General features: G+C 39.6%; 1 protein-coding gene and 2 long non-coding RNA genes across 4 annotated transcripts; 2 read left to right on the top strand and 1 right to left on the bottom strand.

Annotated features, from left to right (window-relative positions):
- Nucleotides 1-702: 702 nt before the first annotated feature.
- CLPTM1L (CLPTM1 like) lies at nt 703-25256 on the bottom strand. Of its 2 annotated transcripts, none has more exons than XM_068194992.1 (17): nt 24985-25256; nt 23958-24058; nt 22488-22677; nt 21580-21722; nt 19592-19670; nt 15675-15792; nt 14188-14282; nt 12599-12683; nt 11146-11249; nt 9713-9778; nt 8636-8686; nt 7936-8018; nt 6094-6128; nt 5752-5807; nt 5625-5669; nt 2443-2558; nt 703-1231 (listed from the first exon to the last, which is right to left on the bottom strand). In XM_068194992.1, the coding sequence occupies exons 1-17, from the start codon at nt 25159-25161 to the stop codon at nt 1144-1146; spliced, it is 1632 nt and encodes a 543-aa protein (XP_068051093.1). In that variant the 5' UTR covers nt 25162-25256; the 3' UTR covers nt 703-1143. The 2 variants fall into 2 exon arrangements, with proteins under 2 accessions (XP_068051093.1, XP_068051098.1); XM_068194997.1 differs by lacking the exon at nt 24985-25256 and adding an exon at nt 24274-24450.
- On the top strand, nt 1226-5543 carry LOC137476728 (uncharacterized). Its single transcript, XR_011000558.1, has 2 exons — nt 1226-1909; nt 3484-5543. It is a non-coding gene; the product is annotated as an uncharacterized lncRNA (long non-coding RNA).
- LOC137476717 (uncharacterized) lies at nt 6705-9793 on the top strand. Its single transcript, XR_011000556.1, has 2 exons — nt 6705-7738; nt 8478-9793. It is a non-coding gene; the product is annotated as an uncharacterized lncRNA (long non-coding RNA).
- Nucleotides 25257-26510: the final 1254 nt, after the last annotated feature.

Raw genomic sequence — 26510 nt, 5'->3', positions numbered from 1 at the left:
AGATATAGCTGTGGAGTTTAGATTTTGGTATAATAATTCAACCTGATTATTTTTTACAAATTTGGAAGAAACAGATCAAAATATCTCCCTTAATGAATTTAATTCCCATGGAATACAGATTTTAAATTGAAAGGTATGAATTGTTCTTTACCAGGCTTTTTTTTTTTTTCTCTGTATCAGTGTACTTTGTTGAACCTGTACTTGAGCAAAATAATTCCATTTGAATGATGTGTGTTTCATCTAAAAAACAGGATGGGGCGGGGAGGGAGAGGGGAAAAGACTGAGGAATTATTCCCTTTGAAACATGACAGAATTGGCCTAGTAGGTCACTGTGGTACCAAATGATGAAGAATTTAAGAAGTGTTAAGAGACTTTCCCAGCATGTAACAATGATTTGCATTACATGAATACCTGCTATGCCAAGAAATCAGGTTTGTCAACAAGGCAGAAGGATTTCTATAACCTCGCATACATATTGAAAGAAATCATGTTAGTTTTTTCACACCTTCACTCACTTTAAGAAAACTGAAACCCACTGCCATATTGTAGGCCAAGAATGTGGCAGAATTTGAAGTTTAACAATGCCATGTACCTTATCCTGTATTTCCAACAATATATTTTTTCAGCTAGGAATTCACAATTTCTACAATTTCCATTATCTCCATTATCAAATGAGAATGATTTGTAAGTAGAATATAATGAAATATTATAGCTTTTATTTTTGACAGCCCCCAGTTTGGCAATAATCCTTGATTCTGCTGTAACACAGTATCTTTTTTTTTTCAGTTTTCATAGCCTAGTGGCACAAGCACCACAGTTTCAGTTCGTGAGTTGTCTTAAAAACACAGATTTTGATGTTAACTACAATGTTCAGGATGCTTAGGTTTTCACTGAAGAGAAGCTGAAATGCAGGAAGTTTATATAATGTCATCTGGCAGACTGCAGACCTTGTGAGGACAGAAGAGGATCTTGAAAGAGGAGGGTATCAAAACTAGATTTTGGCAATATAGAAGATGTACTGTCCATGTAGTTCTGTCATAAGCTTTAAAAATACTCTTATTAAATAAGTTTTTCCTTCCTTAAGACCAGGTAATACACAAAGCAAGGAAGAGTCCAGGGGTCAGAATCTTCTTCAGTTCTTAGTTATTCTCTATGAGCTTTTTTTTTTTTTAACTTTTCTTCATAAGATTCTCCGTACTCATTTACTCTGCTCTTATCCACAGGATAAAGCCTGGCAGAAAAAAAAACCAAATCTTTAGTTCCATTACAGCCTCCTATCTGAAGGAATTAAGTAGTTCTGTGATGCTTAATTTTAAAAGTTAATTTCTTTGTCATCGTATTCTCTATTCCCATTTGTGGCAAAACCCAACATCTTTAAAGATTTGGACAGATGTATCAGCTTTTTCACAGTATGACTCAACCAGATGTCTTATAACAGAACCTCTTAAGAGATGCATTAGCTCCCTTAAAGCTTGGCTGGAGTCTTTTCTCAAGCAGTGCAGGACACCTCTCAAACTTGAAACCACTGTCCAGCCCCTATCAGAAGCTGCTGACCACTTAATTTCTACAAAAATAACAATAAACAAAAACGTTTATTCTTGGGAACAAAAATACACTTTCTGTAACTTCACTATGAACAGTATTTCATAAGTAGTGCATATAGCTTTCTTGCCTATCTGATTTTAGTTACTCAAAGACACTGAAACTCAACAGGTACTCAACTTACAAAAGAACCTGATAACTTGTTTTTGCAAACCAGATACATAGAAAGGCAAAGCAGGGCGATCCCCTATCAGACAGCATCCTTCACTACTGCCCTGCAGAGCACCTTGCTTGGAGAACATGCCTCAGACACTGAGCATATGGAGATGTGGCCCTCAGCAAGGGTTAGAAGCCCAGAACTGCTAAGGTGAATACAAGCTTAGGAATTTCTCTCCTTTCCCTAACTTCAGGAATTTATGTCTCACATTTGATTTGTGGGGTTTTTGTTTTGTTTTTTATTTTTGTAGTTTTTGCTTGGTTTTTTTTTTTGGTTTTTTTTTTTTTTTTTTTGGGGGTGGGGTAGGAGGACTTGTGACTTCCAAATCTGGTGAAAAGAAGGATGTTGTAGGGAGGGAAAAGGGGTAACAGACAAAAATTCAGAGTACTGTGAGAAAAGAAATTTTCTGACTACTCTGTATCATGTCCAGGATTACTGTCAGTTATGGGAAAATGTTTTTGTTCCTCTTATTTGTATTGAGATCTCATTTATAGGGTACCCTGCTCACCATTCCCTTCACTAGGCATATACATAACTAGCATTATCCAGACCAAACTATACTATACATTATTATAGCATAAAACTTCTACTCCAGTCTATCCCACTATAGCTCTTTATAGCAACAAGACTGCAACCATCTTTAGCATTGTAAAAACTGTAACAAATATTAAAGGAAGTCATACCATCTTTGGTAGAGATAGACCAGGAACACAACATCATCTCTAAAGCATGCCAGCCTATGAGATGTTGGCATAGTGATGATAAAAGCAAATATATCGTCAATAAAGGTGTTGAATGCCTACAAATAAAAGAAAAGACTACTTCAGCTGGCTGTGAAGAAAGGAAGTCATCAGTCATACAAAGTTAGAAGCTTCCTATATTTTTTCTGTGGGAACACAGACTTCCTCCACATTTATAACAACACTTAAAGGTTATGCTGCAGAACTAATTAATGCAAACTTTAAAATGCCTTCTTTTAATGAAGACCATACTGTCTACTACAGACCAGAAGTTACAAGTAAAAAGGAAGTAGGACTGTGAGAGTATTGTCGTGGGAGGGGAAAACACAGACTCATTTTCAGAGAAAACTTCAAAAGGACCTGGAAACCCCCCCAGACTTTTCTTCATTCATTACTGAAATCACAAGATGTACAAAATGTCACTTCACTTTCGTTTTCTGTAGAAATTTGTGTAAAAACTTGTTAATTTATTGCTTTTAAGAAGATTAACTTAATAGCCTTGGAAAGACTTTAAAGTATTTTCAGTGCTTTCCTGGAAGTAACCATGTCTTGAATAAGGGATGGCTAATTTTCTACACCATTTCCAATCAACTAGGTGTACTGTAGGCTCTGCTTCTGCAGCAATAATAAAAAGTAATTTAACCAAAAGGCAACTCCTCTGGATCTGGCTCTTGCCTACAGTGCACCAGCTCTAGTTCTCATGTTGCAATAAACTGTTTCAACTCACTAAACACATCGGGAAACAAACACAGCAAAGAATATTCACTGTTAGGTTAACACACTGAGTCAGTAGCATGGCTCCTTTCCGTTTAGCAAGCTGTATGCAAATCCATACCCTGAGAAGGGGGCAAGTGATGTAAGCAGAAAACTCACTCTACACAATGAACCAATGTTTATATGATGGAAGAAAATATCAGCAGAAAATGGGGGTGTTGGACAGGAGAGAGTTCTGATTAGTTACAACAGAAGAGCTCTTTCTGTCAGGTCAAAACAAATCCATCAATCTGAAGTGAGAGAGGAATATGGCTGGCACTTCTCAAGCCTGTGCAAAGGTTTGTCATGGAGCAAACATAAAAACCTTGGCAAACTGGAAAAGACAGCCTTTCCAAGTCAACACCCAAGTGAGTGATCCTGCAATGACAATGGGAAGAAAAAGCTAAATGCTCCATCCTTCAGGCACACAGGCAGTCTTCATAAGGCACTGCAAGTGAATGCACCAAGGCAGCCCATTCAATACTGTTCAGACTGGACAATTTTCTTTTGAGATTACCGCACTTGAAGGTACTCTTTATTAACACTGAAACATAAAACCCACAGAAACTGGAAAGTCAGAGTTCAAATTAAGGAAAAAAACCAACAAAGCTCTCTAAAACAATGGTCACAAGTGAGCCCTCAGACTTTTCTTTCCACTTCAAGTGAAGATGAGACAAAGCAACTCTAAATATTCATTTCAAAAAGTAAAATACTCCATCCAAAGCTCTCTAAATTAAACATAATTGAAAACGGAAATAGACTTCTTTCTCCACACACACAAGCCTTTGTTATGAGTAGCCTATGGCATCTAAACAGGAACCATAAATACTTTGTAAGAAAAGGCTATTCAGCAAGGTTGTACTGATTTATAGGTTATTTGCTTCAATAACCTCCCTCTGTTGTTTATTTAACTGTTGATGTCTCTGCTCAGTTATTTTCTTTGGTGAAGTAAGATTGTGAAATTACTTCATTAATATACCTTTTGCTCCCTCCTCTTAAGAAACATGCTGATTTGCCTAGTATATGCCTGAAATACTGTGTTTATTGTTACTTTTATCTCTATTTCCACATCAAACACTGCTTAGTTGCTATTCTGCTAGAAGCTACATTTCAATCTGTTTTCCTAGATGCACCCTGTTTCCTTAAAAACAGTAAGGCAGCAGAAAGTTGGACAATTGCTATAGGCTCATAGAAATGGAAAAGCCTTTGTAGTCTCTTTAGATGTAGATGTTTTAGTCCTTTTGTCCCATATCTTCCGTTCAGAATTGGACACCATTTCTTGAGCAGTTTTTAACACTGTTCCTTTTAAAGTACAGATGTTCTGGAGAATTGTAATATATCGGCACAAAGAAAAAATGAAAGCATTTATGAGTGGAAGCACAAGTAAAAAGGGTACATGGTGATGGCATCAGGGCCTTGATGATCCCACTACATCCGCCCAAGGTTTCTCAGGACACAACGATCAGGAAAACAAAGCACAGTACAAAATCCCTAATGACTAGGATTGGTGGGAAATGATAGTCAAAACACTATCAGCTCTTTAGGCGTACAAGAACAAAACTAGTATAGAGCTGCTAATTGAGGGAGAACATAGGAGACGTGGTAACTCAACAGTGGGTGTCCCTTGTTATCCATATCAGCACGTATGATAACTGACTGGGATACTTGGGTCTATCATCTTGGTGTTTGAATACTATACAAACCACTTGGACACATGAGCGGGTGCTTGTGGATATACAGCTCTCAAAGGGTTAGTGAGCTGATTTTGGTTTTAAATAAACTCACCTTCCCCTCCAAGGTCTGCTATTGAGCTTGGCTGCAGCACTGCACTGCCTTACCAGGGCAGTCTAGGCATTGGGGACACCACAGTGCAGCCCCTGTTCCTCCATGGAACAATCCCCCTCGCATTTGCCCAGAAGCTCACAATTACCACCCTGGCACAGAACAGTGTGTACATGACTTCAGCCTCTGGTAGCTCCTGGAACCTGCCAAAATAAGGTCTTTTAGCATTCCTAACTGTTTCTTGAGAACTATCCCTTGTCAGTGATGCATTGACACCTTCTTAAAATAACACATTTAACTGAGACTGATAAATTTATCTGCAGGCCAACATCTGCACTCATGCAAGACAGCTGACAGTACAAAAAGCAGTATTATCATAAAAACTAGGATGTAAGTGTTCTCATCATATGGAAGTCATTATGAAAAATGAAAATCAGTGTGGTTTTTTATTTTAAGGACAGTTGCAAACAAGTGTAGTTGTTAAAACAAAAAAGTATTGCCATCCTTAAGCTATTTATTATTAGGCTGTTTCTTACAGAAAATAATTTTCAAAATGACTGCACCCAACTTTAAATTAGAGCTTCACTTACTTTGTATGTGAAAGCCTTCCATGGTAAGTGTGCAACAGATTTCATCTAGAAATAAAAAAGATCAAATTGTTATAAAGTCTGGAAGAAGAGACTAGAAAAGTAGACTTCCATCACTTTTCAATCTTACCTTGTAGTTTACAAATAGTTGGGGCAGCATAAACAGGAATCCAAAAGCATACACTCCTGAAGATGAAATATGGAAGACAAACAAATGCACAGATGTTAATCACACGACTGTACTTCCATAATTAGTAACTTTCACTCAATTTTTCTGAGGAGTGAAGATGTATCTAATTCTTTTGTTCACTTTGGGTTGATTCTTCTCCCTTTTTCAATCACTGGGATAATTTAGTAATAAGTTATTGATCTGTATTACACTGATCCAAATGACAGCAGTTAATATTCTACTTTGAAGTCCTGGCCTTCATCTGAAAAAACATGTCTAGAAAAGAGAACAGAAGGAACTCACCATTGACAAAACTGTTAATCAACCAGGAGTACCAGCTACAAACAAAGAGAGTACAGTTATATTTCTCTTCAGCCAAAATTATAGTACATCCTATACACCACTGTACACCACATGACTACTCCAAGAAATAGCTGTGTTACAAATTACTCCACGCAAGAACTAAATACCTCACATCTTTCTTGGATTAGGAGGGGCTCCAGAGAAGGTAGTTTAAGCAAATGATACTTATCAGTCCGTACAAGAAGTTTTGAGAGGTTTATCGCCTGTTTTTATACTTTTACAGACCATTTTAAGACATCTGTGTTGATAATGAGATAACTGACATGAGATATGTGCACTGTGCGTGTAATACTGTGCACTGAACCCTGACTGTATTAAAGCCTGCAAAGGAAACACTGTATTCTAAATATTAAAGGGTCACTTCATATGGCACGTATTAAATTTCAAACAAGTACCATTCAGTGCAAACCACAACAGTAGGTACTTAAAACAAAAAAAAGACAAGGAATCTAGGTTTTTCCCTCCTTACATCTAATAACCTTCCCAGGTGTTCAATGGAGCACAGTCCTGACAAAATAATGGTAGGGCTACAGACAATGATAGAATCCCATACTTGTGCTCGCAATCCTGAGAACAGCTAATAACTGTCATGCTCTGGTTACATCATTTAAAATTAAACTTGCACTGCTGTGTTACTGACACATTAAGAGCAACATTACAGTTGTAGCAGCATTTCAGTAATCCACAAGCATATAAAGAATGAATCAGAAAATGCCTCCAAGATTAAAGGATAATCCGCTGCTAAGATTATTTGTTCTGACACATTTCCTTACTGATTTAACAATGGGAAGAATTCTATTATATTAATTGCTTTCACTTCCTTAAGCTACAGCTCATAAAATATATAAAATATCTAAAATATCGTATTTTGAAATACTAAACTAATTCAATAATTTTATCAGAGAAGCAGAATTTTAAAACGCTGCACATCTGTTAGCTGTTTACTAAGACAAGAACATTTTGAAAAAAATGCTTTTCTAATAGCGCAGAAATTGCCCAAGTTTCTGGTATGAGTGTTACAGCTCACGTATGCAGCAACAGCTTAAAATAACACAAGGAAAAACTACTACTGCTTGTTTTGTCCCATCCCATCTGGGCCTAAGGACTATTAAAAAATGCCTACGTGGCCTCACCATGCTTGTGTTTGCAGGATTTTCCTACAACAAAGTCTCATGGTTGCTCACTTGCTTGCATCTCTCCAACACAAAATGAGCCAGCTATTTTGACTGAAAGGTGACAAGGGTTTCATTTGTTCATGAAATATTGAATGTCCAGCTCTTGCTGAAGTATTACTATGTTGCAGGAAGTTCATGGCTCTAAAGGAATAAAGAGCCCTTTCTAAAAAATGCTTTTGCTTGCTTGCCATTGTAGCTATCATATCTAGGAACAGAGAAGCCTGTTGTTCAAACCAAATAATTTTGTGAAGGTTTTTGCTTCTTTTTGCTATTGGACAAGTCCAACCACTGAATTCCTTTCATCTCTCCTATCACCAACTGGCCCTCTGAACATCAATGGCAGCTTTCTTCCTCCTCTTCTGATTGACATGTATGCAAGCTATTGAATTCTATGCTAAAGTAATTATCAGGTAACTTGTGAAATACAGCAGCCTGTTGCTTGCAGCATGTTAAAAAAACATCTATATTCTTCAGCTTTAGATAGACAGGACACGGAAGTTTCCAGTGCCTGGCCTGGGCATCAAGCTAACAACAAATTTCCACAACCATGTAGAAAAAATGGGGAATGTTTCAATTCCATATAAGGTCATTTATAGAGTTACAGTACCTTTTGTATTTGACATTCAGCAAGGAGTAACCTGCACCTCCAATACACAGTGGATAGAGCAAATATGACAAGTATTTCATAGCCTAATGGACAAGGAAAATAGTTTGTTAGTTCACATTCTATATGAAGAGATTTTTCATGGCATTAAATAGCCATGAAAAGAAGAAGACAGCCACATAATTTTTTCCTGAAAATCTTTTCCTATTTCCAAATGTCTGCTATTTCTACTATGCTTCCACTTCTAATGGCGATGGTGAAAATTCCAAAGTCCAGTTCAGACAAGCAATCACCTCTGAGCATTGGTGCCAAGAGACACCACGAAGATCAGTCTCTAAAAATAGCTCCCTACTTAACACCAATGTTGTCACCTATGCTCAACTCCTTTCAGAAATCAGGAACCATGTGAACTTTCCTTCAGTAAAAATAATAAGTACAAATATCAGCTTTCAAATTTGTGAGTGGCAATGCTTCTAAGAGCAATGCCTCAACCAGATTCAACAACCAAAAGAACTATTTCCTTGTTTCCTTTCATAAATTATCAGAATGAATCTTCACTATCTGATCCTCTACACAATGATGATTCACTTGACAACTCTGAGGATGTGGAAAATACACTTGTAGACAAAAAGAGCAAAACAAGTCAACCAACACGTGGCCTATACAGACTTTGTAGATTGGAAGTCATAGGATTCCCTCTTACCTGGGCATCATATTCCTCGGTTTTCTTTTCAGAGTCATTGTATGCACCAAACTGCAACACACATGAAAACCATAATCACGTCAGAACACAGGGGGAAAGCATTTCCTGTCCAACTCCCTACTTTAGGCAGGTAACAAAGCTTTTAAAAGCTACTATATAGGAGAGTCATATATTTGTCCTGTGCAGCCTACTAAATATAGGGTAGGCAAAAAGATTAACCTTTAACCTCATATTTTATACCAAACTTCCAAGACTACTTTGCTTAGAGAAATGCTGTTGAGACAGCAGAATTCACAACGCAAAAGCCAGGTCAAGTAGCTAGAAATTTGTCAGATACAGGAAGCATTTATGAAAAGCCATAACCATGAAGAGGTCATGGATTATCATGGTTATGGATTATCTCTGCATGTCCACAAATTCTGCCTGCTTCAACACAGTTCCTTGACACAGGAACAAGTAGAGCCACCAGTCACTCTAGACACATAGACTTTAAGCAGCACAAACCCCCAGCACTTCTTGTGAAGAAACACTGAATATTAGACAACTGTTTCTTTTACCGGCAAGACAAACTTTCAGTGTAGACTGCACTTTGCCACTGCATGTTCTGCAATCTCAGCACTTCATTTCACCCAGAAGAATCATCTAAGAGTGTACTGTCCCCAGAACATGTCAAATCTTCTGTTAGTTCCACAACTGAGAAGTTACACCTACAGGTTCATGAAAAAGCCAGTTTCTTATTTGAAAACAAGATGTCACTTAAGAATGCCTTTCCAACACAGTGGCAGCAGCACAGTCCCACCTATAAAGATTTAGCAGGACTGACAGAGAAGTTCTGAAGTTTCTTGCACCATAAATACATACAAATAAATAGCTGCTTCTTAAGAACTCAGAGAAAGAAACAGGTTTGAAAATGCTCATCCTGCTATTGGATTAAGCCATTCATAGAGAGATGAAGACAGGAAAGTTTTATAATTTAAAAAAAATTCTCCATTTCACTAGAACTCAAGCTGCACAGTAACCTGGAAACAGATGGGTGGCTCAAGAGTGTAATCATTAACAGGGCAATGTCTACTATACCTGAAATTTGGGTCTCAAACCTTGCCACCTGATTGTCATTTTCAAGGCCTTCTTCACTTTCCAGAGCTGTGATTAGCAAAACAGAAAAAATGCACGTAAAAGATTATTACACAAAGGAACATCTTACAAAGGATTCAGACAATTAAAATCAAGATTTTAAAATACCTCTTTTAACCACCCATTGCATAATGCAGTAGCAGCCTGATTGCAGCACACACTGCCTGTGTCTGCACAAACCAAATGCTATGTCATCAAACAAATACAATGTTGTGAGCCTGCACTATTAAGTCTCTTTATCAGATGATGTAATTTAAGTGAAGTAATGTAGTCATTCCAGGATATCTGAATGGCAGTGCCTAAGTGGGGTTAGCACCAACATGCACTCCAGGTCATGCATTTAGAAAATTCCAGTAGTCACCTGCCAAGCAAGTTTTTATGTGCCTTTGACGAAGGGGGCTCAGAAGTCCTAACAGTGATTAAGTTGGCACTTGCTTACATGGTCATTACATTTCAGTAGTGGACTACAAGCAAAAATCAGTGAATCTGCTGAATTATTTGGTTACTTGCTGTACAGCTGTAACAGTCTGACCCTAATGTAAACCAGAAGTTGCAGTTCAGCTGAAAATTTACTCATGTACCCACACTGCTATACAGATTTGACAACTTAGGCAATGCAGCTGCCCAGGAGAGCTGCACTCCCTGAAGCTTTTTCTGGACAAGGTTAATTTGTTTAACTTCAGATACACCAATATTCTTTTCTCACCCACCATATATTCCAGACAAAAAAAAGAGGAATAGCGAAAAGGCAATCCTTTACTGTTATCTTCGATACAAGTGAGAAAATTATTTCTTACAGAATCAATGTCACTATTAGTACTGCATGAGAAACATGAGTTAAATCCAAGCTGTGAAAAAGTTCTTCCTAGCAGAAAAATTCCTCTGAGATGTACTGTCCTTATGATTGCTGTCACTTTGAGACAGTTGTGCTTCCTGCAACCCACTGACTAGATGCAGACTTTCAGAATCATGCACACAGGTGGCAGTCTCCTCCTTTTCCTCCCTCCCCAGTCACCTCAGTCCTGGCACTGTCTGTGGGCACACAGCCTGCTCTTTGACAATGCTTCCATGCAGGCTTGTTGACATGGTTATATACTTGCTTGGCCAGGAGTGAGGCCTATTGGGTGATGTGATAGCTGGAACCTCAGCATCACCCTGTGTTTGGTTTCTACAATATCAACTGGACCATCCCAGAAAAAACTGATACTTCCAGTTTAGTTATTTGATAGAGGGACACCATCTCCTCTGTCACTGAAAGCCAAGGACACGCAAGCTACGGTAGTTTCCCAGTAACTAGTTTAACATTATTTTTCTACTATGAACTATGGATGTTGCTGCAAATACTCGTATCTGGTGCTGCATCTTTAAGAACTCACCTCAATCACCGCACCAACACCTGCTGGGATCAGCACCAGTAAACTTGTTTGTTCATCCAAAAGGAAAAGAAATATTACCACAGTACTAAAGCACCGCCAAAGCACTAGACAGAAAAGATGCAAATGGAAGGCTTATTAATATTTAAATGAACAGCTGAGATGACAGAAGACTGATGGTCTATTTGGTGCAATTCTGTCTTACACAATTTAACTATGAATTTCTTCTGTGTACATCTTGATATATCTAGTAGTCCTAGAAACAGCCAGTGATCTCTGGGCAAATAGGGAACAAGAGCATTTTATGCAATCCTTATCACAGGAGATGAAAGAAAATTGGAACATTTAATGAAGACTTCTGTACCGAAGCAATTCAGCAATATGTGAATACAATTAGGAACTACATTCATGATTCTTGTCTCCAGGAAGCCGAAAGGCTGTGAGATAATATAATGTCAGTATTTGAAACTCATTTATTGTATGTGTATGTTAAGTCTTTTGAATTTGACTTTACTAAGCTTTGAAACTGGCAATTGACTCTTATTTCTGAAATTCCATGGACCGTTCTGAATTCTTACTAACTTTTTGGCATTCACATGCCAACAGCAATACAACTGCTTTAATAAAACAAATCCGCTCATAAAAATGATACATGGATTCTACACGTGATAAAAATATGCTGTTCATCATAAACTAGAATGCCTTTTTGCCCCCCGTGGTATTGATATTCCTTACATGTTTTAATCCATCTGTAAATATGATAGAATTAGGGATAGTCTCAGAGGTCAAGTGACTCCAGGTTTACAATTTTGCTTCATAATCAAAATTGGAAAAAAAGCGATTGGAAAAACCTTCATCTGTTTCTAGGAAGGCTTGGCAGGATGTCAGATCACTATGTTTCTCTCATCTTTCCTATACACAAATCAAGTCAATCCTCCCATGCTCCCCCACTCCCACCACCCCAGGAACCTCTATTGCTCCTGTTTACATCAAATCCCAAATCAAGCAAGAGCATTACAATACAGCACTTTCCACCCACAAATATTTTGGAACCTGTAGCTATCTACAATGAATACAAGGGACTTGCAGAACAGCATTACTCATGAAAGTACATTCTCTCCACCCACAGAAGATTTTCTGGTCCTCATTCTTTTCTCAGAGTACTTCTCTGTTCCTTCAGCAAGGAAAACATGGTAACTCACTCAATATTAATCAAATTCCCAATTCCAAGACAGTCAAACCTCAGTAGTGACACAAATGCTTAAACTCAAGTGATACCTGGGCACAGAACTAACAAAGTTAGAACCATCTTTGTAGACTGTTAGCCATCTCTTCTTTGTACACAAACCATTTTGCTATCTCTGTAAACCTACCAAGTGTCAACTTAGAGCAAGACTGAAAGCACACACCATAAAATATACAGCACCTAGGCAACACTTCTCATTCTAGTCCATACCTGCTTTTGTAGACATCCCAATCATGCTCCTCTTTTTCTTCCAAAAACTGATGTCATTTTTAAATGCAAGGAAATCAAAAAGAAGCTGCAAATAGGAAGAAACATACTCAATTGCTTGAAACATACACTAATTAGAGACTGAAAATGTTAACAATGCATTCAACATGGTATTAAAAAAAACATTTTAGAAGATTCAGAAATGAAAATTAAGACTCACAAATAAAAGCTAAAAAGAAAAGTTTTTGTAGAAGCCCAGGCTCTAAAAGCAGTGCAAAACGATAGGATGAATTTCAAACACTACCAAATAAGTGTCCTGTGAAGAAAGTCAGAGACCCAATACAGGGTAACTCATCATAGAGGGTGAACAATGAGGACCCTGAGGAATCACACACCTCGACAGACCAGAGAAAAGCATAGTAAATTAAACTAAAAATGCTCTGTATTGGATTGACTGTCAATTTACATTTGGATAATATCAAAACTTTAGAAAAAAATCCTGCAATACAGAAAGCCAGTTTTCCTCTGTATTTTGTCACTAAGCTGACCTAAACTTCCAAGACATCTTAGAATTCAATTTACTCGTAGGAAGCTTTTTTATTTTCTTCAGTATTTTCATTCAATATAGTTTTGGTATTTCCTTTAAGCCTTCAGCGTCTAAAAATAAAATCAAACACAGATTGCAGAAATTCTTGGGTCAGTGGATTTTAATGAGGAAATTTTCAGTTGTTTTTGTGGGATTTGTTTCTTTATGGGAGGGATTTTTTTTTAATTATTTGGGAAAAGGATACACAAAAGAAAAATGTATCAGAAAAGCTTCTCCCAGTCTACAGATACTTTGCAACCTGATAAACAGAGTGGAAAAATTAAATTAATATGTCATGGAAGTCTAAGGCTTTCCAAACAAGTTAACTGTGTGCAAGTATAAAGAAACATAACATTCCAGACAAGTTCTTATCTCTCTTAGAGTATGGGAACTGTGTTGAGTATAACTGTAGATTACAAAAATGTTCCCAGTGTCTAAAAGAAGTTGTTCATTAAAATCAAGATTCAGATTTAAGCCACTGCTAAGAAAGGGACAACCAATAACAAAAAAAATAACCATGATCGTGCCACAGTTTATAGAACATGTCTAGAAGCAATTTATATCAGCTGATCGAAATTTCTCCAGGGATTAGAAGTCAGAGACTCAAACCCCAGTACAGGTGGCCCAGCTATGCCACTGTAGTGATAAATCTTGTGAAAAGTTAACAAAATTTGAACCAATGTTGACAGGTGCATGAATTCTAGGGGCTTTGGTTCAACTACAATGTAAAAAAAAGTGATAATGAAGGTAATGTTTTGTATTTCAGTGAAGACTGGAAATTTCTGTATCATTATCTCAAATTTCTGTCTTATTTGAGTTTTTTATATTAACTCTGTATTGGAAATATAGCTGACTTTTGTACCAGATAATGCTTCTGCTGCTCTATTGAAATTACTATTTTCAAGAATAATTCTTAATAAATGAAACACCTGAAAATCAGACACACCTCCCCACCTTTTTTTTTTTTTTTCATATTATGTATTTCCTAAAAACTAAAACCACTTACATGGAATGCTGCTACAAAGAATGTCAAAGCCAGAAAGTACAAGTTCGTATCAACAAAAATTCCTTTTACTTCATCTGCATCCTTTTCTGAAAACCCTATGAAAAAGAACAAGTCACTGTGCAAGAAGTACCATTGCTGTTATGCTCAAGTCCAGTATGAACAGAATCTTACGTCACCTGCACAAGTTTTGTTAAGGAATCATAAATCCAAAACATGATGGAAGCTGTACTGGTAAAATCCTAATCCACCTATATTTTGGCAAGTTATTTAGCTTGCCCAAAACCAAAACTCATCAGTTACAAGCCTTTAACTTACGTAATTACAATGTGCTTTGTAAAGTGCCTTTAACATGTTGTGTGATTACAACCTAAGCTGAACACCTGACAGACAAATGGGAAGACACATTAAATCATTTTGGCCTGGGCAGGAAGTCAAAAAAAAAGGTTTTACAAACTGGCCTCTGAACTTTAGCTTGATACACAGAAAGAGTGAGCTTTACATCAAAAGCTGAAAAATAAGGAAAGGACTGCACAGTAAAGAACAACAAAAGTCAGTGAGATACATGGCCATAGATGCAACACTATGATTGAAGTCCACATTTCTCAGAAAATACACAATGCTGTGTTTATGGCAATAGTGCTTGAGTTCACCACCAACTTACTTTGCAGTCACAGCAAGAACGTGGCCATTCTCAAGTGATTTTGGAGTTTTGCTACTAATCTGACTGCTCCAGGAATTACTCCAATAGGAGAATTTCAAACCTTATGTTTCACTATCTACATACTTCGAGGGAACAACCAGCATCTTACACAGGCTTTTTTACCAGGCAGAGGAGGTACTCTTGGGATGAGAGGTCTTGATATCTGTGTCTATCACACGACAACCGAGGCATGGAATATGAAAATTTCAATTCTAAGGAGGCTCACAAAAAATTATGGAGAAGTGATGGTGGACAAATGCCCCACACCAACTCTGAGCAAGCAATTATTTGACTCTTTCACGACAGTTATGTTTAGCAGACATACTTCTAGCTTTAATACAGATTAGCCTGATCTAAGGAGAACCAGCTGGATTTTACTCAGTATGGCCTGCTTGTATTTCACGGCAGATATATGGCTACAGTGAGCAGCTGTGTATAACTTATATCAAAGTCTATGTACCACTAATCCAACTTTTCTGTTCCATGGATGATAGGGGAAACCCATGGTGAAAACGCTCTTCTTGATTATGTCCTCCAATGCTTTTACAGAGCACTATCCAAATAAAATTAATTTTTAAAATGGTTAATTCACCTCTGTATTCTTGCTCCCTACCACATGTCAACATATATTTTTATCTTTAACTTAAGGTGAATCAACACAAGATTTGTAGCATTAAATCTCTTTACCAGCTATCCAGAAAAAAAAGTGTCATCCATGTGCATAAAAGAAAGAAATTAAGGGGTTGGTTGTGGTTTCTTGGCCTAAAGTCATTAAAGGTAAGCATACCAAATTGCTGGAGGGAGTACACAGCATCCTGCATGTGGATCCAAAATCGGAGTTTTCCAAGAGATATTTTGTCATACGACACTGTAAGAGGTAGCTCTGTTGTTGAACGATTTATAACCTGCATTTCAAAAAGATGTTTCATTTTTAATAGCGGAAAAATGGCAATAATTACTTCCATTAATATTTTTTAAAAATAAAGAAAGTGATTGCATCACACTGTAATTTAATCACACAATTTTATGAACTCAGTTTGTTTTTTAAAAGGAGTAAGATCTTAGACTTCCATACCATGCTTGAAGTCTTTGCGTTTTTCCCAGGAAATGTTAAATCAGCAGTCTGTTCTGTTCAAGTTCCTACAGCAACCTCACTGTTCCTGTATACAAATGCCTCTGAGATGGCAGCATAAAGTGGGAAACGTGTGCTTAAGAAAACTCTTTTGACAGTTCTTCTCTGAACGTATATGCTAAGATGACCTAAACTAGAATATTATACAAAAACCCCCAAAAACCCAACCAACAAACAAATTGTATCCCAAAGGTCACAGTCAGAAATTTGCTTCATTGAAGCTGATTTTCAGAGAAATTGAAAGAGTGGGGGAGCAAGATGATGCCACTAGTTAAGACTAATGAAAACACCACAGCTAAAGCTAAGTAAGATAACTTCAGGATCTGGAGTGTCACAAAAACTTTCTTCCTGCACCCCACAAAATACATCTCTGCTAATCCTACTGTATCATCTATGTGTTACTTAAGCTGGAAAAAAAAGTCTTAAATTGCCTCAGCTCCTTCTGCATGACAGCTGTCCATGTCCATCTCTCAAATAGGTTTAAAAAAAACCAAAAATCCCCCCTTGTCCTCTAAGACGTTAGATACCTCAGAACAAGTTCAGGCAGTCTGTTTTACATTTCCAAGGATAGCTCAGGACAACAGATTGGCAGGCACTCATTGCAAGAGTTCAAGATCTGCTGCTCCAGGCTCCTAATTACTCCCAATCATAATTCCCAACCCAGACCTGCTACTCTACACTGCATTTGTTTCTACAATAATTAGTTAGCTGACACCTAACTGAGGTGAATGGGCTTCAGATTCTCATGACACAGAACATGGTTTTAGGCTCCCCACCTACCGCTCAGATGTGAACTGAGGGCTATGTTCATTCTCCCATTCACTCTTTCCTCCAGTGAGTACAAACAAATCTCAATTTCACCATGTTCCCAAGACTCTGTAAGCTTTTCAGACAGGGGCAGAACATGCAGGCACATGAGGGAGAAGAAGGGAAGCTGAGAAAGTTTTATGAATACAGCAAAGAGAAAAGCTTGAGAAACGAGAACAGTGTCAGGGATCTCTGAACTGAACGGAACAAAAATCAAGTGTGGTTACAGCTGACTGTAGAGAACACTGGCAAGAGTCTACAGCTGTTTACCCAAAACTATATAAACATCTTCCAGACTGCTTCTCCTTTTCAAAGGATTCCCGTAATTCAATCAGTCTCACCTCAGTTTCTTAGTCTATCAAAGACAGCGCTAACATTTACGGCAGAAAGGGAAAAGAAATGTTATCTGTGGAGGATGGACAAGAAACAAAACTGTTGCAAATGCCTGGGTAAGCAGCATGTGGCAAATGCACTCCACAGACAAAGAATTACTATGGAGGAATTAGGGGTACTGTAGGGAGGAAACTGGACTGCAATAGAAGACAGAGATGGGAATTCTCCAACACCAAAAGCAAACTAAAATAAAGGTAAGATTAGAAGAATTAATTCTTTCTTAACAAACAGCTTAAAACCCACAAGTGGTGCCTCACAATTCCAATGAGTGTGATGGTTGCTAGGCCTTTGAAAGCTAGGAATGACCAAATCCCTGCAATACAACCTACTCTTGCAGTATGGCAGCAGAGTATCATTACTTCTAGCACTCTACTTAATCAATACTACAAAACAGTGTGCAAACACTGCAAATAAGTTCAGTGGTATGAATTTTAAAATTATCTCTTCATTAAATTCCGTGCAATCCCAAAACCTCAGCATTTAAGCACATGTAAGAACATGAGAAACACATAATCTCTAGACTGCAGTACTCACCACAGAAGACCTACATCTAGATGAAAATGAGAGTCAGCTGACAATCTATACAGCCCAGCACAAGCAGGAAAATGCATCTTCAGCTCCATGACTTTAGGTCAGGCACAGAAAACAGATACTGTCTGTGCCCCTATTTACAGTCAAATATTAACCTGGCTCCACAAAAGCTGTATCACCTTCCCTCCTTATTCTTTCCTGCTCTTCTCTTACCACTCAGTCTCTCACAGAATGTTTACTACAAGACCACTCTTTCTGCAGGGCTTGGGAGCAGTTTGGCCAATCACTACTGAGACATCACATAAGCCAGTGCTGAAGGGGAAGGTCACAGGTTTTAGTGGAATAGTCTTTGCAGCACTTCCCAACATCTTTAATGACCTTCTAAGGCAGTGAGTTACAACATTAACTGTGGCATGCATGACAACTGCAGGAATGTCATTAGTAACATGGGAATGCTGAATTTATTTGCAAACAGGGTACATGACTTGACCAGTTTAAAGTTCACATGAATGAACTGAACTGGATGAGCTGTGATAAAATTTAAAACAAAGGACAACAACCACTAATACAGACATTACAAATACATATCTAAAAAATACTGGAAAAAGCAATCTGCTGTCAAGACTTGTAATAAATGCTCAGGAGTTTATTTTGCTGTACAAATCTAGGGTGGAAGGGACACAAATTTGTAAAGATTCTCCTGAACACTAAGTAACAAAACCCTTTGTCTGAGCTAAAGTAATGAATTGGAGAGACAATTTTGAAGGCTTATGGGAAGTCTGCATCTACACAGGCTTCCAACTAGAAAATGCATACTTCAGACATGCTCATTTAACAGTTTTGAGACATTCCCCAAGACTGCTGTTCTCAGTAACCCCAATTACCAAATTCCAGTCAGTGTAACTGAAAGGAACTGCAAGGCTTAACTAAGAGCTGCTAAAAGCAGCATGATTTAGATACACGGGACTGCCATGTGCAACCTGTAGCAAAGGAACTGAATGCTTTCCTACAAGAGAAGACTTGGGCAAAAACTGAATACAGAAAATTCTATTTTTTAATGCTTTTTTTTACTGCTGGAGTGACTGAATACTAAAGCAGGCTGCCCACAGAGGCTGTGGCCTCTCCATCCTTGGATATAACCAAATCTCAACTGGAAAAGGTCTTGAAAAACTCACTCACTCTGAGAAGAGACATTGGACTAGCAATCTCCAGAAATCTCATCCAACTTCATCTTTCTGTAATTCCATTACTGAAGTTTCAAAGTACTGATTTGAGTGCACAAAATCATTGGATGTATTGTGACACCAAACTTTCAGGTGCTCAAGTTAGTCTAACATGACAGACAGCAGCATCAAGAAATTTAACCACATTTGAATTTTGAGGACATAAGAGAATAGCTACAGACTTATCTCAAGTGTAGCTCCACCATCAGCTGTGGATATTGTCAATATGCCTAGAAGGTGTGAGAATCTACTCTGGGATGGTAACACAACTTCATATTAGGGAGTCAAACTACTGAAGAGACTGGTCCTGCCACTACTGCTGCTGCAGTGATGTCCTCCACATCCACCCAAAAGGCAGAAGCAATGGAATCCAAACATCTTTGGCGAAATAGAAGACAGTGACTGACAGATACTTCTGCCAGAGAGAAGTCTCAAAACCCAGATCCAGCTTCTGCAATTACCACATTAGGTCACATTAAGTTAAATGGTCATTGAGTCCTTTTGTGCATTTATACTTCTTCATTACAACAAACAACCTATGAGAAAATCTTAATTAAAACAACATTTAAGATCACTGTTAAAACTGTTAAATATAATTAAAGGTGTTCTATTACTCACCATCAAATCTTTCACTCTGTTGCTTAGCTGATCAATAAATAATATTGGAAGGTAATGCACTGTCTTCCCCAACTGAACCCTAGGATGTTTAAACATGGATTTTATAACTGCAGTGATCTAAAAAGAAAACTACTTTTATTCAAATTAGCACTCATTCATCACTTTCAAATCTACCCATGTAGAAATTTCCCACCATCTTTTCAGGCACATTTTCTTTTAACACATAGCAAAAAATTAGCCACTAGTCTAGAATCGATCTTTCATCGAAAGACACAGGTATTGAAAAATTTTGTTTGTTTTCATTCTTCTGTAAAAAGACAGAATAAGCAAATAAAAAAACAAATGAAATTTGTTGTAATGATGCTGAAGCTCTTGCACGACCAAGGGAAATGTAAAAGTCTGTGGAAGAGAAACATGCTGAAGTTTACTGCTGTATATTGTATCCTCTGTTTCAAATATCCCCCTCCTACTGAGACCATGATACCCCTCCACCTTCTTCCCCACTCATCTCTCCTAGCAGGACATCAGACTCATGCTCTTGCCCACATGGAACCATGAATGTGATGGCTGATGCACACATGAGAAGGCCAGATACTACTACAGGAACTGGACATGGAGCAGAAATCTTCTCTGCCATCTACAGAAGCTCTCATTTGGATTGCTATACTACTTCACCAACCTGCATGAATCCAATAGAAACTTCCTAGCCTTCAAGCCCTCTATCAAATTGGTTACTGTAAAGTTGTTTAGCAAATTATGATCTACATGCAGTCGCTTTGTCAGCACCTTGGAAAAGTATTTAGCCCAATACCCTAACAGAGACAAATTCCTCAAGTCTTCACTAGAAAGGCAGTTATCTACACTGTGATGCTCTTGGCAAGAATCTATGGAGTAGCATCATGAAGATTTTTAAAGCCTGAAAGTTGAACTTTAGCTGTTGACAAAAGCTGTTGCATGCTAAGAAAGACTGCATACTAAACACACTATGTGCAACAGTAACACACAAAAGGTCACAGAAAATGAAGTTCAGAAATAGCTTGGTTATTTAACTGAAGTGATTAAGATTTCTATGTAATAACTATGATTAAAACTATTGATAGTGAAATTGCAGCATGTTATTTCATATCCAAACTCTTTTCCTGTATAATGCCATAAGAAAACAGCACTGATGCCAATCAACCAGATAAAACTTCCTCATCCACCAACCCAAGTCCAACAACCCCTTCTTGTTATGGGTCTATCTATTCTGGCTGGAAATCTATCCCAGAACCCTGGGGTCTGCTGGTTAACCAACTACTTCAGGATTTAAGAGGGCACTTGTAGAGAAAGGCATCAACATACAGCAGCACAAGCCTATACAGCATTACTTATATGCTTGATACTGGAAGCGATTGAAGCAAGCTGCGAGCAGAAGCTACTGCCTGCACCTAGAGGCCTAAAAATGCATCCCTGTTTGTTAGTATTTTCTTGAGGAAAATGACATAACATAGAAACACACACTGTCAAAGTAAAATAAAGCAAATCATAAAGGGAGAAAAAAAGATATCCTAGGAGATCACCTGTACCTCTTCAGCACTTCCAGTTTGTACAGGTAACTTGCAGATAAAGGAAAACTGAAAAGGGTCAAAGGATGGCAATTGCTCTGAAGGCCAGAAGGACAATTGGAGAACAAATAGGTTTGAGATCTGCTATAGCACTTTATCTGTGTCTTTGTAGTCCTGCTTTGCCTTACTATGTTAACTCCACACAGAAAAAGTATTGTAAACTCGGAGCTGCCCAGGAACCAGGTATCGCCAATGAGGTTTTCTAGTACATAGTATCTTAGCAGCAATTTGTCACTACCAAAATGCAAGCATTAAAAGCATCTGCTCTTGTCTCTAGGTGCCCATTTAAACATAAAATACTAAAGAAGGTCAAGAAAGATTTTTGAAGAAATGTGACATAAATTTATAAATAACATATCTGACAAAATTAAGTCATCAACTTACATTTTCATGTAACGGTGAACATCAGCAGGGAGCGATGACCCATCAAACACAAAATCTTCCACCATGACATTTAAGGTTAGTCTTGACCTCCAGTGAGAGACCGGCTCATCCAGGGCATTGGTCTGTTTTTCTGCTTCAATTTGCTTAAAAAAAAAGAATAAAAATACATACTGTTAACCAACACAAAATTATGAACAAGGTAATAATCTAACTCACAGAATCCAGGGAGTCATTAACTATATCATAAACCAGAAGCCCACTAAAAAACTATTTACCCTAATTTTGACCAGATCAAGTATTTTGCTCAAATACAACAGAATGGTATTTAAAGGCCCACCACAATCTGACACTGAAAAACTTCAGTGTCCATTCACAGCCTTGTTCATCAAGAAGGAATATTCAACTAATTAACCTTTACACCTTGAGATTGTGGATACTAGTAAGAAGAAATCGCTTTGAAATCAAGACTATACAGTAATCAGATATTACTTCAAAACAGTCAAAAGGATGATCAACCAAACATTATCTGTTTGTCTTCCCATCTTATTCTGCTATCTTACAACAGCAAAGCATATTATTTCATATGAATTCAATTCACTATAGAAAGCAGCACCATGCTGTTACAGAGTAATACAGTATTTCTACCAAAAGCAATGAATCCTTGAAGCAATTATTGTTAGCTAGGGAAGTGTTTAAATAACTAGCCAGCATTTTAAAGAGCTCTACCTCTGCTCTGCTGAGCGGTCTGCTATTAGCAAGATAATTAAGAAGAGGATTTTGACTTTTCTTTTCTGTTGTATCATCCTTAGTTTAAAGATGCAAGCACAGCAGATACTAACACCAGAAATGTCTATAAAATAAATTACTTATTTTGCAGATGTTCTTCCATAGATGGAACACACACCTACCTGTGTGGCCGATTCACCAGTGAGCAAATTAATCTCTTCTGGTTTGGGGACCATGTATGTGGTCAGAGGGCTTACTATATGCACCTGCTTACCATCATGCCAAGGCAAAATGCCAGCATGGTGAAGAAATACAAATGCATATAATGTGCCATTATTTCGGGTTTTCTTTGGTACAGAGACATTCACTGTCCTAAAATACAAAATAAATATATTATGAGATGACATAGCACATGCTGAAATATTTAGCTATTACTAGACAAAATTACTTTTGGCTAACATGTTCCATGGCTGGATGGGGTAATTTTTTATACATATCACAATATATGCATTTCCAAAGATTTACTGTTATATTAAGATAGTTTAACCCTTGTCCACTCCCTACTTTATTGCCCTAGGACTGCATCATCAATTCTTTTGTTGCTTTCCTCTACTGATAGGTCACAGGGCCAAAATTATGATAGCACTTGTGAAAAACCAGTCTTCATGTGCTGAAGATGCATCACAGATCATATACATGGTAAAAAGTTTAAAAAGAAAATCACAAAGTTTTGCCATGCACTTTACATTAATAAAATATCTTCTCAGTTATGGCATGCCAAGTACAGAACTCTAAACTGGAGCCCCAAACCATGAAGTCACTCCCCTTGTACTAGCCAAGAAATCATCCTACTTGCACCCTTGCATAATGCCTCCTCTATTCTTGTAGTCTTGCTCAGCTTATTCTGCTCTGACTACTTTCAATAGCTTAGCAGACCCTGTCAGTAAAACAATTCTTATAAGGTCTGTCAGAGATGAAGCTCAGTATGACCTAAACTGCAACCAACAAGTTCTTTAGTCACAGAAAATGAAGGGAGTGAAATAACCTTGGAGACTGTGATAAGAGAGTTAAGAATGGGGCAATTATTTTAAACAAACAAACAAAAAGTGAGACAGCAAATCTGAAGAACAAAACAAGTAGTTCCAGTTATTTTTATTGTTCAGAGGCATATGCAGAGTGCAGTGGTCTACTAAAAGACTTCTCTAAGGGCACAGTCTTGGCACCAATATCCCTTCAGAAGATCCCCAAACCCCAGACTCTTAGAAAAGAAGGTTTTCTTATGTGATTTTTAGCAGAGAAATAGTTATGGAAGAGCATGTTGCTAAAACATTCCAGGTCTGAAGCCACAGCAATTAAGAACAAAACATGTAGCCAGTGTCCTACCTATGTGATTAGAAACAAGTCTCAAGCACTTCCAGGCACATTTGTCTTTAGATTTTCTCAATAGAAAGTAATTTTTACTGTTATAAGCAAGGCACAGTTCCGCAAAATGTTTGCCTGTATGGCTGAGAACAGCACACTGATCCAACCAATAGTGAAATCTACCTTGGCTTCATACATACTTCCATCCACGTAACTCCTAGTAAGGATGTGCACTTCAGAATTCAACAAAGAACACCAATACCTTGAATACTACTGATCCAGATCCTTACCTTTCAAATTTGGACTCAATATCAAAATCCTCCACATTCAAAACGAGATCTATATTACTCTCAGCACCGATGCTTGACCGTGTGGTAGTGTACACGCTTAACTGAAACCAAAACACATCACAGAGAAATTCAGAGTATGGAAATAAATTAACGCATCTCTACATTTGGAGTACAGGTCTGTCTTTCAGCTTCACTAATTCTGCCAGTTACAGGAAGGTTGTATACACAGGGAAAGAAAATAGTGTACTCAGAGAGAGTCTTACAGCTCCTTTTGTGGGCAGAAACACAGCCACTAAATACATTTTAATGGGATGACCTGTTCTAGAAGTTGAAGGAAGTGGAGCCATTTCACAGAACCAGAGACACTGTCAGTAAAAGAAAGGTTCTCTGTCAGGGCTGGAAAGGACCTCTGGAGATCACCTTGTCCAACGCCCCTGCCAAGGCAGGGTGACCTAGAGCAGGTAACACAGGAACACATTTAGATGGGTTTAGAATGTCTCCAGACAGGGAGATTCCACCATCCCCCTGGGCAGTCTGTTCCAGTGCTCTGCAACCCTCAACATAATCAAGTTCTTCCTCACACTGAAGTGGGAGTTCTTGTGTTTTAGTTCATGGCCATTACTCCTCATCCTGTCGCCAGGCATCACTTAGAAGTCTGGCACCATCTCCTTGGCACCCATCCTCTGAGATATTTATATGAAATTAATGAAGACTTCTCAGTCTAAACAGAGACTAAAGAGGCCCAGCATTTCTTCCGCAACACTGCTCTAACCAGTACGTGTGTGACAGCAGATATAGGAAATCAATAAAAAACACAAACCCAAGTCCTACCCGGGCACCAGCCAGGGGAGCTCTCCACAAGGCCCAGCACTACCGAGAGGGCGTGGGAGCGGCTCGCCCGGGACGGAGCAGGGACAGGGCGCAGAAGCGGGGTCAGAGGGCACGGCCAGGGCCAGAGGGCAGGGGCGGTGCCCAGGTGACTTGGGCGGTGCGCCGAGGGGCCGAGGGCCGTGCCCGCCCCGCTCACCTGAAGCTTGGGCCTCCGAGCCAAGTAGGGCCAGACGCATCCCCCGGCCGCGCCGTCCGCCGCCGCCGCCGGGCAGGGCCGCGTGTAGACGATGCCGTACATGACCCAGCAGGTGTGCGCCACGTACACGGCGAACACGCCCACCACCAGGCTGGTGAAGGAGCTGCGGCTCAGCATGGTGACAGCGCCGATGGCGGCGGCCGCCTCCGCCCCCCGCCGCAGCCCCGCTCGGGATCCGCCGCCGCCGCTCGCGCATCCCCCACGCGCCGCCCGCCCCGCCCCGCCCCGCCCCGCCGGCCCGTCCGTCACTTCCGGCGGCCGCGGGAGGCACCGCCCCCTCCCCCCCCTCCTCTCCGCCGCGGCTGCCGGCGCCGGGAGCCGCGCGCGCCCCGCGGGGACGGAGCGGTCCCGCCCCCGGCGCGCGCGCTGCGGAGCAGCGGCGGCGGCCGCTGGGGGGCGCTGTGTGCGGGGCCCGCCCCGTGCGGGGCCCGCCCCCGGGAGCGCTCCGGGCTCGGCGCAGAGGGAGCCGCGCTCGGGGCCGGAGCGACGGGGCCCGGGCTGCTGGAGCCAGTCCGGAGAAGGGCAGTGAAGCTGGTGAAGGGTCAGGAGCACAAGTCCCACGTGGAGCAGCTGAGGGAGCTGGGGGTGTCCAGCCTGGAGAAAAGGGGCCTTGGGGGGACCTTATCGCTCTCTACAGCCCCCTGAAAGGAGGCTGTAGCCAGGTGGGGGCCGGCCTCTTCTCCCAGGTAACAGGATGGGAGGAGAAAGTCTTAAGCTGCGCGTGGGAATTTAGGTTGTACTTCAGGAGGAATTTCCTCACAGAAAGGGTGATTCGGTGTTGGAATGGGCTGCCCAGCGAGATGGAGCTGGATGACGGATTCCTGTGAGGTGTTTAAGGAAAGACTGGACCTGGCGCATTGTGCCACGGTCTAGCTGATGTCATAGGTTGGACTCGATGATCTCAGAGGCCTGTTCCAACTGAATGGATTCTGAATGACTCTGTGATAACCATCCTTACCATTTTCACCATTATTACCGTCAGTCACACTCTGCTCTCGTAGGCCTGAGCTACCAAACATTGTCTCTCAAGGGAGCTGGAAAGGCTCTTCCTGGCCCTGTGCTTGTATTGAAAGAGGAACGTTTCTCGTCGTCCTTGCTTGTCTGCTTGTGTGGGTCAGTCAGAAGAAAGCGATGATGTGATTGCATACCTCAAGTACACCTCAGCTGAGAGGCTTGGGCAGAAGTTAGTCAGGGGCAGAAGAGGCAGAAGCACGAGTTAGAGCTAACTGCAGCACAGTGGCCCAACCAAGAGTTTCCTTGCAACTCAGATGAGAGAAAACAGACACTTGGATAGGTGAAGGGCATTCAGGCCTGTCCTGGTTTCCTGGGATAGAGTTAATTTTCTTACTAGCAGCTGGTACAGAGCTGTGTTTTGGGTTTAGCATGAGGATAATGTTGGTAGCACATTGATGATTTGGTTGTTGCTCAGCAGCGTTTACCCCAAGTCAAGGACTTTCAGCATCCTG

The sequence above is a fragment of the Anomalospiza imberbis genome, chromosome 1 (assembly GCF_031753505.1).
Source record: "Anomalospiza imberbis isolate Cuckoo-Finch-1a 21T00152 chromosome 1, ASM3175350v1, whole genome shotgun sequence".
Lineage (NCBI taxonomy): Eukaryota > Metazoa > Chordata > Aves > Passeriformes > Viduidae > Anomalospiza > Anomalospiza imberbis.
This window is presented reverse-complemented; position numbering and strand designations above follow the sequence as displayed.